Genomic DNA, 12,497 nt, shown 5'->3' on the forward strand with positions numbered 1-12,497 from the left:
TGAGTTTTGTAACTCAAGGGAGTAGGAAAATAGAGTGCTAGTTATGGAGCGATGTCCAGTAAAGTGCGGGCGATTCTTTATGTTTATAAGGGGTCTATTCACTATGTTTCCATGTTGAAGAGAAAAATCCAGATTGAATATATTTCTTGTAAATATTACCTTACAACAGTAGTTCATGAGACATACATTTCATATTGTCATTTTTCAGACTGGTTATTCAATTCAAATGAAATAGAATTTATTTGATAAGTAAAAAGAGGAATGCTAAATAGCTTAAGTTTGAAATTACTTCATTACCTGTGACTGAATACATTTGTGTGTCAATTATTCATTTCTTTTGTCTATTGTAAATTGTCTGTACAAGACCTGGCATTTGTGTAGTGCAGCCAGTGTATTTTCATTCCTGTTTGTTTTTTTTTAATTGCATTCTTCTAAACAAGGAATTGTAGTCTTTTGCACCAAATTTGTTGTCATTGAGTACCTTCATGTGTGTATACCTGGGGAATTGTGAGCATTTATTAATAGTGTCAGCTCAAATCTACCACTCAGTCATATTGTATCATCTCAGTTTCCTCTTATTTTTTACTTCTCTTACTGAAAAAAAAAAATCAGCCATTACTTGTATTTTTTCACTTGTGAATCCTTGCTCTCAACAAAAATGAAAGTGAATGTTCTTCTGTGTACTTAGTGCTAATAAATCACCTTACACCCATGTAGCCAACTTGTTTTACATCTCCATTATCCCTGATTGTTCCTTTTGGCCTTTTGCCATGACCTCTATTTCCAAAATGTACGTCTTCTACTGTTCTCTGGAAGGCTTTCTCCTTTGTATTTGACAAAAGATTAGCTTTGCTTTCTATTAGTATATTTGAATAAAATAACTTTATATAAGAAGAAATTATAACTTAAACACTGCTTCCCCCCAAATTGAAAAGCCATTCTATAATAGTCTTATATTTCCAAGTTTTTGGAAATTTAATCTGGAATTAGTGGCTCACGTTCACGATAAGTTATCATTGTTTTCTATCTTCATTTAGATTAATATGATTTTCACTTAATGTTTTTATGCAATTGTTTCATAGACACTATGCATAAATTAATTTCCTTCCTGCTGAAAATCTGTATTCCATAAAGTCTTATATTTTTAAAACACTTCTCTTCCTATGTTATGCACATATACATACTCATATGCTTTTATGTAAATTCATAAATAGCATCGGGTGCCCATCAGAAATTCTCTTTATGTGTGGTACACTCTTTTTCTGTTTCCACTCTTCCTTATTACAAACAACATCTTAGGATCTTCTTTCCATAGCTAGTGTAATGCCAAATCATTATTACCATGTGCAGATAATATTTTTGAATTGGCTTTGCTATTCCATATGCTTTCTCAATACATTGTATTATAACAATTATACAAAAATATTCTGATATTGTTACATTAAAACTCTGGATCTCCACCAGCAGCAGTATTGTTCCCCCAGGGGACATTCAGCAATATCAAGAGACATTTTTCACTGTCACATGGAGGCATACATAGAATCCAGGGATGCTCTCAATATCCTGCAATGCATAGGACAGACTACACAACAGGCAATGATCTGGCCCAGAATGTCAATGGTGCAGAGACTGAGAAAGCATGACTAAAGAATATATGTACTTGTAATAGCTGTCTTCATGATATTTATTTTCCCATCTATCAATGAGCAATTCAATCTTTCCAAATATATTGAAATGCAATCTAACAATGGGGTCAACGTACTTATATACAGAGTCCTAATTCCTTATTCACTCAATAAATAATAACTGGACATCTGCCATTTGCCACAATTTCTAGAAACAATTAAGGTTATCTTCTATGTCTATGCCATTACAAATTTAATTACTAGTCCATGATGGTATCACTGAATTATTTTTGTTTCCCATCTTTTTTCCATTAATTGTGGATGTTCCACTCAATTTTCTTTAATTGATATCAGTTGCTTTAAAATCACTCCTTTTCAACAGGTTTCATTCTCCTTGTCATGCCTTTCATTTCATAACTTCATAGTTACTTAAAGGGTTGCCTATGTAAGTGCATATATTTCACACACTTTTGTGAAAATACAAAGGTGAACAAAATAAGTGAAGCCCTGCTTGTCTGAGTGTCTGTGTGTCTGTGTGTGTGTGTTTGCCTTGAAAATTGAGAGCAGTCTTGAGAGCAGTGGTGCTTGAACTCATTATTCCCATGTGACTCTAATATCAAGAGAAGGTAATAAGGAGGAGATCCTTTTCTATTCACTGGATGCTTTTTCAATCAGATTAATGAAGTGCAAGATTTACAGAGTGTGCACAAGGCACCCTCTATGACTTGAAGTTTCAACAGCAACATGCAGGCTACCTTGTTTCTTAATATTCTCTGACACCATCTCTCACCCCGCTCTTTCTTGCCCATTCCCCCGGATAATCTGGTCACTTTGATCCCTGATTTTCTAAAATAACCATCTTCTCAGGGCCTTTGCACTGGCTGTTCCTTTGCCTGGCAAGAACTTCCCCCTTCGTCTGGTGCCTGTTCTTCACTGAGTTGTCTCTTTTCCTGGTAACTGTCACCTGTTGGCAAGTCTTGACTAAACTCTATAGAAAGAACACCCTCTATGCACTCTCTCCATGAATGTGACTTACTTTTCTTTATAGCATCTTCACCACTGCATATGTGATATCATTGGTATTTGATTAAATCCTTTCACCATCATTGGTTTGTAGAGACTTTTATTTTTCAGCATCCCATATTGTGAACAGTGCCTGAGGCCTGGTGTATAGTCAATATATAGGTGTCCTCCAAAAATGTATACACAGTGTACAAGCTGATAGCTCAATATTGAAAATAAATTGCATTTTAATAAACACTGCCTTTATTATTATTTAAACTGTGGGCACACGTTTTTTGGGGATACCCTTTATTTACCTCAAGTGAATGAAACATATCCTCCAAAAATCAGCAATATGAATTATGTTAAAAAAAATTGATTGATGGTAAAAAAAGAAAAAAAGAAATTTAAGTGAACAGCAAAAGAAATGAATTAATGGGAACCAGAACATACACCAAATATGGAAATTATTTTCTGATTCTAAAATATAAATATGTCATTTAGTCTCAGTTTCTAATGCCTGCTAATTTGAAAATTAGTTACTAACTTTTTCTATTTTCTGGTAGTCACCTCTGACACTTGGAACCAGGCAATGGTACACAAATTTCAGAATTTCTTCTTCTGGGACTTTCACAGGCACTGGAACTACAGCCCCTCATATTTGGGCTTTTCCTCTCCATGTACCTGGTCACTATGTTGGGAAACCTGTTCATCATCCTGGCTATCAGCTCAGACTCCCACCTCCACACACCCATGTACTTCTTCCTCTCCAACCTGTCCTTCGTAGACATCTGTTTCACCTCCACCACCATCTCAAAGATGCTGTGGAACATCCAGACACAGAGCAAAGCCATCACCTATGAAGTCTGTATCACAAAGATGTATTTTTATACACTCTTTGTAGTGCTGGACAACTTTATCCTAACAGTGATGGCCTATGACTGATTTGTGGCCATCTGCCACCCCCTGCACTACATGGTCATCATGAACTCCCAGCTCTGTGGACTGCTGGTTCTGCTGTCCTGGATGATGAGCGTCCTGATTTCCTTGCTACATAGTTTAATGGTGCTGTGGCTCTCCTTCTGTTCAGACTTAGAAATTCCCCACTTTTTCTGTGAACTCAATCAAGTGCTCTAACTTGCCTGTTCTGACACCTTTCTTAACAACATTATGTTGTATTTTTTAATTGTGCTACCAGGTGGTGGTTCTCTTGCAGGGATCCTTTACTCTTACTCTAAGATAGTGTCCTCCATATGTGCAATCCCATTAGCTCCTGTGCCTCTCACCTCTCAGTTGTCTCCTTATTTTATGGTACAAGCCTTGGAGTGTATCTCAGCTCTGCTGCTACTCAAAATGCACACTCAAGTGCAACAGCGTCGGTGATGTACACCATGGTCACACCCATGCTGAACCCATTCATCTACAGTCTGAGGAACAATGACATAAAGAGAGCCCTTCAGCGATTCCTTGGCAGATAAGCTTTTCAAGGGCCAACTGTACTAGTCTGAAGAAGTGACCATGAATGAAGGATTCAAAGGCCCCTCACAGCCCGTTTTGCTGACACCAATAAAGCCAATCTTTGAACCTTGTTAACTCATGAGATTAGAATTTTCAATTTCAATGAAAATTCTTATCTCATGAGTTAACATGAATTCCTGTAGCATAATTTATTCTCTTGTGACATATGTCATTCAAAGGAATATTTCTATTGTGTCTGTAAAAGAAGAGTCAAGAATTCCATTACTCTTATGGAAAAAACGTCATTTGAATACTGAGGGTACCTACGTAATTTTATTGTAGAGGAAAATTGAGACCTTAGTCTTCATGGTACACATCTAATCATTAAAGAGTGGATATGATGTCTATGTGTAAGGGTCCTTATTCATTGGAGTGAAAATTTACCTGGAGAGTTTTATGTGCTTTGTCTGAATTATTTTCCTGTTTGGGCTCCCTGAAAATGTGACTCCTTCTAGTGCTCCAAGTTAAATATATCCCCCTTTCTAAAGTTTTCCAAATCTCCCAAAGAGACAGTGAGTGAACAGTTTTCATATCATAAATATATGTCTGAATGAAGTTTATCTAACACATATTTTCTCCATAAGTCACCTCGCAGCCTTCTTGTACTTAGAGGCACTAGATAGGTTTCAGCGCTATACGTGGGGGCCAATTTCAACACTGAAATCACCAACAGGAAGACAAGACTGTGAAACATGTGGCATTATAAAGACTATGAAAACTACAGCTCTTATGGTATCAGAGCTGAAACAAGAAGGCAGAGTCTTACCTTGTTGGACCTCAGATTAGAAGCGGCCAGTAAGCAATTCAGATTGTTCTTTTCTCTGGGCATGTCTGAGAATGACCCCTGAGTTCTCACCAGTATTGATTTCAGATTACAAATAAATGTTTGCAAGTAGGTGAGTGCTCAATATAGAATCTGTGAATAGTGAGAAATGACAGAACAAATGTGCTTGTGCCACCCTTTCACCACCACCACCACCACCCCCCCCACACACACACACACATACAGAATCTCAAGTGCTTGTGTATGTCTGTGACTCAACATAAGCAACAATGAGAGGAATAGTAGGAAGCCAGTGGGGCTGGAGGAAATAGTAAGGGGACAGTGGGAGGAGATAATGGAAGGGTGGGCCAGGGCAGGACATTTAGAGACTTGTGGGTTACAAGGAGGATTTTGACTTTTGTTGTGAGTGTGGTAGGATTTTCTAAGGGTTCTTAAGCAATGTTTTCCTCTGGACACTGTGTGTGAGGGTGAGTGGAGTGGAGTGGAGTGGAGTGGAGCTGAAAGATCAGGGAAGAGGTGACTGAACTATCCCCAGTAGAAGATAATGGGGCTGGTCCAGGGTATGGCCATGGAGGAGATGAAAAGTGGATGGATTCTAGATGGATTTTGAAAATAGATCCCACAGGGTTTGCTGATTCTGGAGTTCAAGGGATAGAGAGCAACAGAGATAGAGAGATACAAAAATGACTCTAGTATTTTGACCTGGACAACTGGGCCACTAGAAAGAACACTGAGGCCCACAGAGGCAGAGGGAGGTGCCAGGTTCCACATGGGTCCACAGTGGAATCATCCCCAACCAGGTATGACCATGATTTGAGAGGTCTGATGGTGTGGATATCATGAGGGAAAGAGCCTGCTCAGAGCCAGGCACCTCCTCTCTTTGCCTCTCAAGTTCACATCTCAGTACTCCCCCTCTGGCTCTGTTTTCTTCCTTTCAGGCTTATTTCCAGAAGTACTTCTCCATAGAGACTCAGACGATGTGCTTCTGATTCCTTTGTCCTGAACTCGTATGGCATGAGCACCCAAGAAATCCTATGTGGAAGAATCTAGAAGCAGGGGTGAGGAGGAGGACATTCCTCCCAAGGAGATGAGTAGGGCTGTGCCTAAAAACCCAGAAGTATCTCCAGGGCATCCATCAGAGGGGAGGCACAAGAAATCCTTATGTGGAAGAATCTAGAAGCAGGGGTGAGGAGGAGGACATTCCTCCCAAGGAAATTAGTAGGGCTGTGCCTAAAAACCCAGAAGTATCTCCAGGGCATCCATCAGAGGGGAGGCATCCTCCAAGGCCAGGAAAGAATGGCCACTTTCCAGAACAGCCTTCCTTTGGGTTCCTGTGGTGCCTATCCCCAACCATGGCTCTAGCTGCTCTGACCCTCCACCTCCCAGTTCTTCCCACATATTTCCTCCTAGGAGCCCTGTTTGTAGTGTTTGCTTTTACTCACCCCCTCCTTCCTACCCAGCTCTTTCACTCCCCAGTGACTCCATGGCCTGGCTACTCAGGGTGTCCCACATAGCCTACATAGCCCTGTGTGGAACCACAGCCACGAGACAGAGGCTTCCTGACACTTTTCCTGTCCTCCTTTCCATTATCTGGGCATCTCTGGGTCCCTCTTGTCTCTCCATGTCAAAGGTCTCAGAGGGGTTATTTTAACTCATTCGTCCTCAACTGAGCACTGACACCTGCTCTAGTTACTGCTTTTCTCTGTTATGAGTCTAGATAGAGACTGATGCTTGGAAGCTCATGCTTATAGAGGCCTTTCTGGCCTTAACAAACCAGTCCACACATCTACCAATGGTCTATGAAAGAGAAGGTCATGTTCCTGTTTTACAGGTAGGGAAACTAGAACTCAGGTGATGTTGATCACCCAGCACGATAACGCCAGACAGTGGCAGAGTTAGGACCTAACCCCTGACCTCTCTGATCTTCTGCTCTCATGAAAGTTGTACACAAGGTTCCAGCTTTCCTTTCTGTCCAGATGAGAGAGACAGGAAAGAGCAAATGAGCAAAAACCTAACATTTACTGACAAGGGTGAGGGAGATCTCAAAAGAGGAGGGCTGGGGGAATGCCAGCCTTGGTTGGGGGCAAATGATTCACTCAGACTCAGAACCTAGAAAAACTGTTATACTTCTTGTCACAATATATTATAGGGAAAGAATACAGATTAAAATCAGCAAAGGACAGGACACCTGGGTGGGACTAGGAGGATACCAGGCATGAGCTTCCACCTGTCCCCTCCCAGTTCAGTCCCAGCTCTCAACTCGCCCAGCAATGATGTGTGACAACCTGCACTGAGTATTTCCAACCAAAGAAACCCACTTGAGCATTGGTCTCAGGGTTTTTACTAGGAGTTGTTCACATGGGCTTGGATGACCACTCGTGTGGCTGACCTCAGGTTATTCAAAGGACAAGCTAATAGTGCACAGTGCCTCAAGGCCTCTATCACGAGTCACATTATGAGCATGACTCTCGGGTGTGGTCTAAAGTCTGGTCTATACAGACACTCTTATCAGGCCTTAAGGATAACCTACCAGGCTCAAGGCAAAGTATAATGCACACAGGCCTTATTTTGGAAGGTGCAAGCCTTCTAAGTTAACACTTTAGGGGACAGGAGTTAATAGTGGATCAGGAATGCACATTGAAAGAGTTCATGTTAACCCTAGAGTTGGAAAGAAGTGGTTGCTTACCTGATCCAGCCTTCAGATAAGACTGCAGCCCTAGGCAACACCTGTACAGCAGCCCCTGAAAGACTCAGATGTGAGAGTTCCAGGCAGAGGAAACAGAGGGTGTAAAGGTTCTGATATCGAACTTAGCTTCCAATAACTAAAGGCCAAGCAGGGGATGAGGAGGGAAGTGATATCAGAAGGGCCATTTGGAATGCCTTATGGACAGGATAATACCCCCATTTGGGGCCTGACCAACTGAGCTGTTGGTGGAATCATATACTAAAAATGGTAAAATCAGTGTGAAGACTCCAAGACAGCCCCCATGATCCCTGTCTCCTGGTATGCGTGTGTAATGTCCTCTCCTTGAGTGTGGGTATGACCTCATGACTCACTTCTAACAGTAGAGTAAGACCAAGGTGGTGAAATGTCACTTTCAAAATTTGATTACAGAAGATTGAGATTTCCATCTTGCTCCCATGGCACTCTCTCTCTCTCCCTGTCCCTTTCTTTTTCCCTCTCCCTCTCCTTTTTCCTCTCCCCTTTACCTTCTCCTTCCCCCTCTCCTTCTTCCTCTCCCTCCCTTTCTCTAGTGAAACCAGCTGTCACATTGTAAGTTGCCCTGTGGAGAGACCCATGTGGTGAGAAGCTAAGAGCTGCCTACTTAACAGCCAGTGAGGAACTTAATCTTGTCAATAACACTCAAGTAAGCTTAGGAATGGACTCTTCCCTCATCAAACCCTCAGCTGACACTGTTCCCATTAGAGACCCTGAAGCTAAGAAAGCAGAGAAGCCATACCTCATTCCTGGACCACAAAAACTTTGAGATCATAACTATTTGCTGTTATTTTAGGCCCTTAGGTTTGGGGCAACTTGTTGCACAGCAATAAATTGCTAACACAACAGATTTGACCAGAGATTTAGAGGTGAATCAGGATTTCTAGTGTTTGTCTGGTTGAAATAAAATTGTAATAGATGTCTGTCTTGGGCTGGTTTCCCTGAAATGCATAGCCTGAGATAAGGATTCAGTGCAGGTACATCATTAACAGTGGATCTTACAAAGCATGAGTAGAGAAGAAGGGACATGAGATAAGGAGGTATAGGCAGCAAATCATGAGATTTTGAATGAACAATTTCTGTATTGGTCACTGGTACTCAGTCCCTCAAGGGACCTCTGTGAGAATGTAGGACACACTCATGAGGAATGAGAGAGCTGGGTTATTGATCCACAAATGGTGATGGAGGGCCATTCCCAGGGGAGATAGCTCCCTATCAATTCTGACTTGCAGCCACAGGCGACAGAAAGCCCCAGGCAGAGCATCTCAGTGTTCACCTGAACAGAGACCACAGGGAGAGGAATGAGGCACAAATAATGATTGTTCCCTGGGCCTCTATTCTACAATGTCTTGCTTGGCAGATCTTGTCTTAATTTAACATTTTGCTATTTCAATCATCGTGCATGTCTTGCATTAATTTTTATTTTTTTTTAAACACTACATTCTACTAATAGTCGTCTTGACTATTGAGTTCCTTGGTGTCCCTTAAATTTTGCTTCAATTCTTACCATCATCCCAGCCCTGGGGATCATGGATGAGGGAATCAGCACACATGGGTGAGGACTCAGTTGTCAGCTGCCACATCTGAATTAGGGTGTGCTCAGTTCTGCTCTAGTAACATGTGAACCTCAAATCTCCATGTTAAAGCATCAGAGGTTTTCCTTCTCACCTGGGTACCCTTTGCATACAAAGGAAAGAAAACAGAGTGTGTCCACTGTAAGCCTCCTGTGGATTTTTTTCTCTTTGTTTTTTAATATATATTTTACTGATTTCAGAGAGAAAGGGAAAAAGGAGAGAGAGAGATAGAAACATCAATGATGAGAAAGAATCATTGATAGGCTGTGTCCTGCATGCCCCCTACTGGGGATGGAGACTGCAATCAGGCCCTGTGCCCTTGAGTGGAATCAAATGCGGGAACCTTCAGGCCTTAGGCCAATGCTCTATCTGCTGAACCAAACAAGCTAGTGCTGGATTTTTTTTCTTAATGAGGTGAAATACATGTAACATAAAAGTTACCATCTTAACCATTACTTAAATGGACAGTTCAGGGGCATTAAGTACATTCATCTGTAACCATCACTACCATTCATCTCCAGACTGTATAATCTTCACAAACTGGAACTTGGTTTCTATTAAACATTCATTCCTTCTCTCCCCTCTCAACCCCACCATTAAAGTTTTGTTTGAACCTTCAGTCTAATTATAAGGGGTGATAGGAATTTAGTTCAGTCAAGCCAGCAGAAATTGACTAGCAATTTTTAATTGTATTTATTACACAGACCATTCTAGAAGGTTCCTTTAGTGTATACTGTGTAATACTGTGTACTTTCTGTCCCAGAAATTTGAGGGTGTGCCAATACCACAAAGTCATCAATGAGAACAGGGATGGTCCCTCTTCATCAGAATTAGACATGTCAACTGCGATCATTGTGTTGAAGTCTAAAAAAAAAAAAAAATTCCAGGTATCTTTTGGTATTGATTGTTCATGATGTCTCAACAAAAACTTGTTCCCTAAGTAGAATTTAAAGTTTCCATTAAGCACTAAGTTCCAATAGGCAATGGCCATATCTGGATCTAATCTTTTTTGTTTTGAATTCTTTGCAAAATTAAAAGTATCTCATAAAAAAAAAACAAAAAACCAACATGTAAACTGATAAAAATCCTTCAATTATGCTGGTCCTTTAATCCCTACTCCATCTTGGGTATCTGGGGTTCTTTGCTGTCACTTCCTAATTCTGTCAGGCCGTGCATGAACTCTTGTCTGGAGGACCTGCACTGTGTTGCTGCTCTGAACTTCCATGCAATGATCATCACAGAACTGCTGTATGCCATGTATTCCAATTTTATTTTGTTTGGATTTGTTTACCTTCTATAATTGAAATTTTGTAGCCTTGAGTGGAGGCTTAGGCTGGCAAGGGCAGATGGAAAGCATGGCTTTCTCTGTTGTCTGGAGCAGGAGCCTCCCTCCTGCTTTCTGTGGCTGTAGCCATCTTGTTTGGATTTATTTGCATACTTGCTCTGATTGGCTGGTGGGTGGGGCTGGTGGGCGTGGCTTGTGAGTGCAGCAGAGTGATGGCTAACTTGCATACTACTCTTTTATTAGGTAGGATCGATTTATTTATTAAAATGTATGTGTCCCTGTAGATGCTTCTTAGAAACATATATTGAATAGTCAATTTTTGCCAGTGGCTAAGGTAGGCATGTGGACATACAGCTGAATAACAGCCTAAAGAATATAAAATCAAGAGACCAGCATGTTAAAGTCTACATTATCAAGAGGAGCAGTAAAGGTGGTGCTATAGAAAATAATGATGAACATATAAGTGAAAACTGTGGTCTCAGATTTTCCTCTACAATAAAATTGCATAAATGACCTTAATAGCCAATTATAGTTTTGCCTCTATGAGTAGTATAATTCTTTCAGGAAAACAAAAGAAAAATTATTTGAAATTACACTAAAGTAATTCATGTTAACCCATAAGATGAATAAATATTTCCAATTCCTTCTGGTCAAAAATTGGATTAATTTATGTCAGAATTCAGACTCAGAGGCTTAAAACCTAGGCAATTTGTCAGTATACTTTAGTTGGTCCTTCAAAAGCTCACCTGCCAAGGAATCTCTGCAGGGCTCTCTTTATGTCCTTGTTCCTGAGACTGTAGATGAATGGGTTCAGCATGGGTGTGACCACAGTGTACATCACCGAGGTTGTTGCACTTGAGTGTGCATTTTGGGTAGCAGCAGAGCTGAGGTAAACTCCAAGGCTTGTACCATAAAATAAGGAGACAACTGAGAGGTGAGATGCACAGGTAGAAAATGCTTTATACTTCCCCTGAGCTGATGGGATTCCACATATGCAGGACACTATCTTAGAGTAAGAATAAAGGATCCCAGCTAGGGGAATACCACCTAGCAGCCCAGCTGAAAAATACATTATCATATTGTTAAGAAAGGTATCAAAACAGGCAAGTTGGAGCACCTGATTGAGTTCACAGAAAAAGTGGGGAATTTCTAAGTCTGAGCAGAAGCGCAGACCCAACACCATTAAGCTTTCTAACAAGGAATTCAGGACACTCATGATCCAGGATACCAGAACCAGCAGTCCACAGAACCGAGGGTTCATGATGACCATGTAGTGCAGGGGGTGGCAGATGGCCACAAACCGGTCATAGGCCATTACAGTCAGGATAAAGTTGTCCAAGCCAGCAAAAAATATGAAAAAATACATCTGGGTGATGCAGCCTTCATAGGTGATGGCTTTGCTCTGTGTCTGGATGTTCCACAGCATCTTGGGGATGGTGGTGGAGGTGAAACAGATGTCTACGAAGGACAGGTTTGAGAGGAAGAAGTACATGGGTGTGTGGAGGTGGGAGTCTGAGCTGATGGCCAGGATGATGACCAGGTTTCCAAACACAGTGACCAGGTACATGGATAGGAAAAGCCCAAATATGGGGGGCTGCAGTTCTGGTTCCTCTGAAAATCCCAGAAGAAGGAATTCTGAAATTTGTGTACCATTGCCTGGTTCCATGTGTCAGAGCTGACTACAAGAAATAAAATAAATAAATTAATTAACAACTAATTTTCATGTTAGCAAACATTATTAATGGACAATAAATGTCAGTTTATATTTTAGAGTCAGGAAAATATCTTGCATTTTTGTTGTGTTATCTGTTCTCCATTAATGTTTCTCTTTTGGCATTAGAACTTCCTTTTCTTACATCAACCTGTTCTTCAAACATAATGTATACTGCTGTTTAACTGAGGATATATTTCATGCAATTGAGAAATACATATTAACGATACACCATGTTCTAGGCACTGTTCAGGGTATGGGATACTTAAGAACAAAGTC

General features: G+C 40.8%; 1 protein-coding gene and 1 pseudogene across 2 annotated transcripts; one reads left to right on the forward strand and one right to left on the reverse strand.

The window, feature by feature from the left end:
- Positions 1-51: 51 nt before the first annotated feature.
- LOC311623359 (olfactory receptor 7A10-like) lies at positions 52-4,105 on the forward strand (annotated as a pseudogene). Its single transcript has 2 exons — positions 52-63; positions 3,264-4,105. The product of its transcript is annotated as an olfactory receptor 7A10-like (transcript).
- A 7,144-nt stretch (positions 4,106-11,249) lies between these two features.
- On the reverse strand, positions 11,250-12,173 carry LOC311623658 (olfactory receptor 7A5-like; the record flags this gene model as incomplete). Its single annotated transcript, XM_084886030.1, has 1 exon — positions 11,250-12,173. One exon carries the CDS (start codon positions 12,171-12,173, stop codon positions 11,250-11,252), a length of 924 nt encoding a protein of 307 aa, XP_084742156.1.
- Positions 12,174-12,497: the final 324 nt, after the last annotated feature.

This window comes from Pipistrellus hanaki, assembly GCF_964339955.1.
Source record: "Pipistrellus hanaki genome assembly, chromosome: 5".
Taxonomy (NCBI): Eukaryota; Metazoa; Chordata; class Mammalia; order Chiroptera; family Vespertilionidae; genus Pipistrellus; species Pipistrellus hanaki.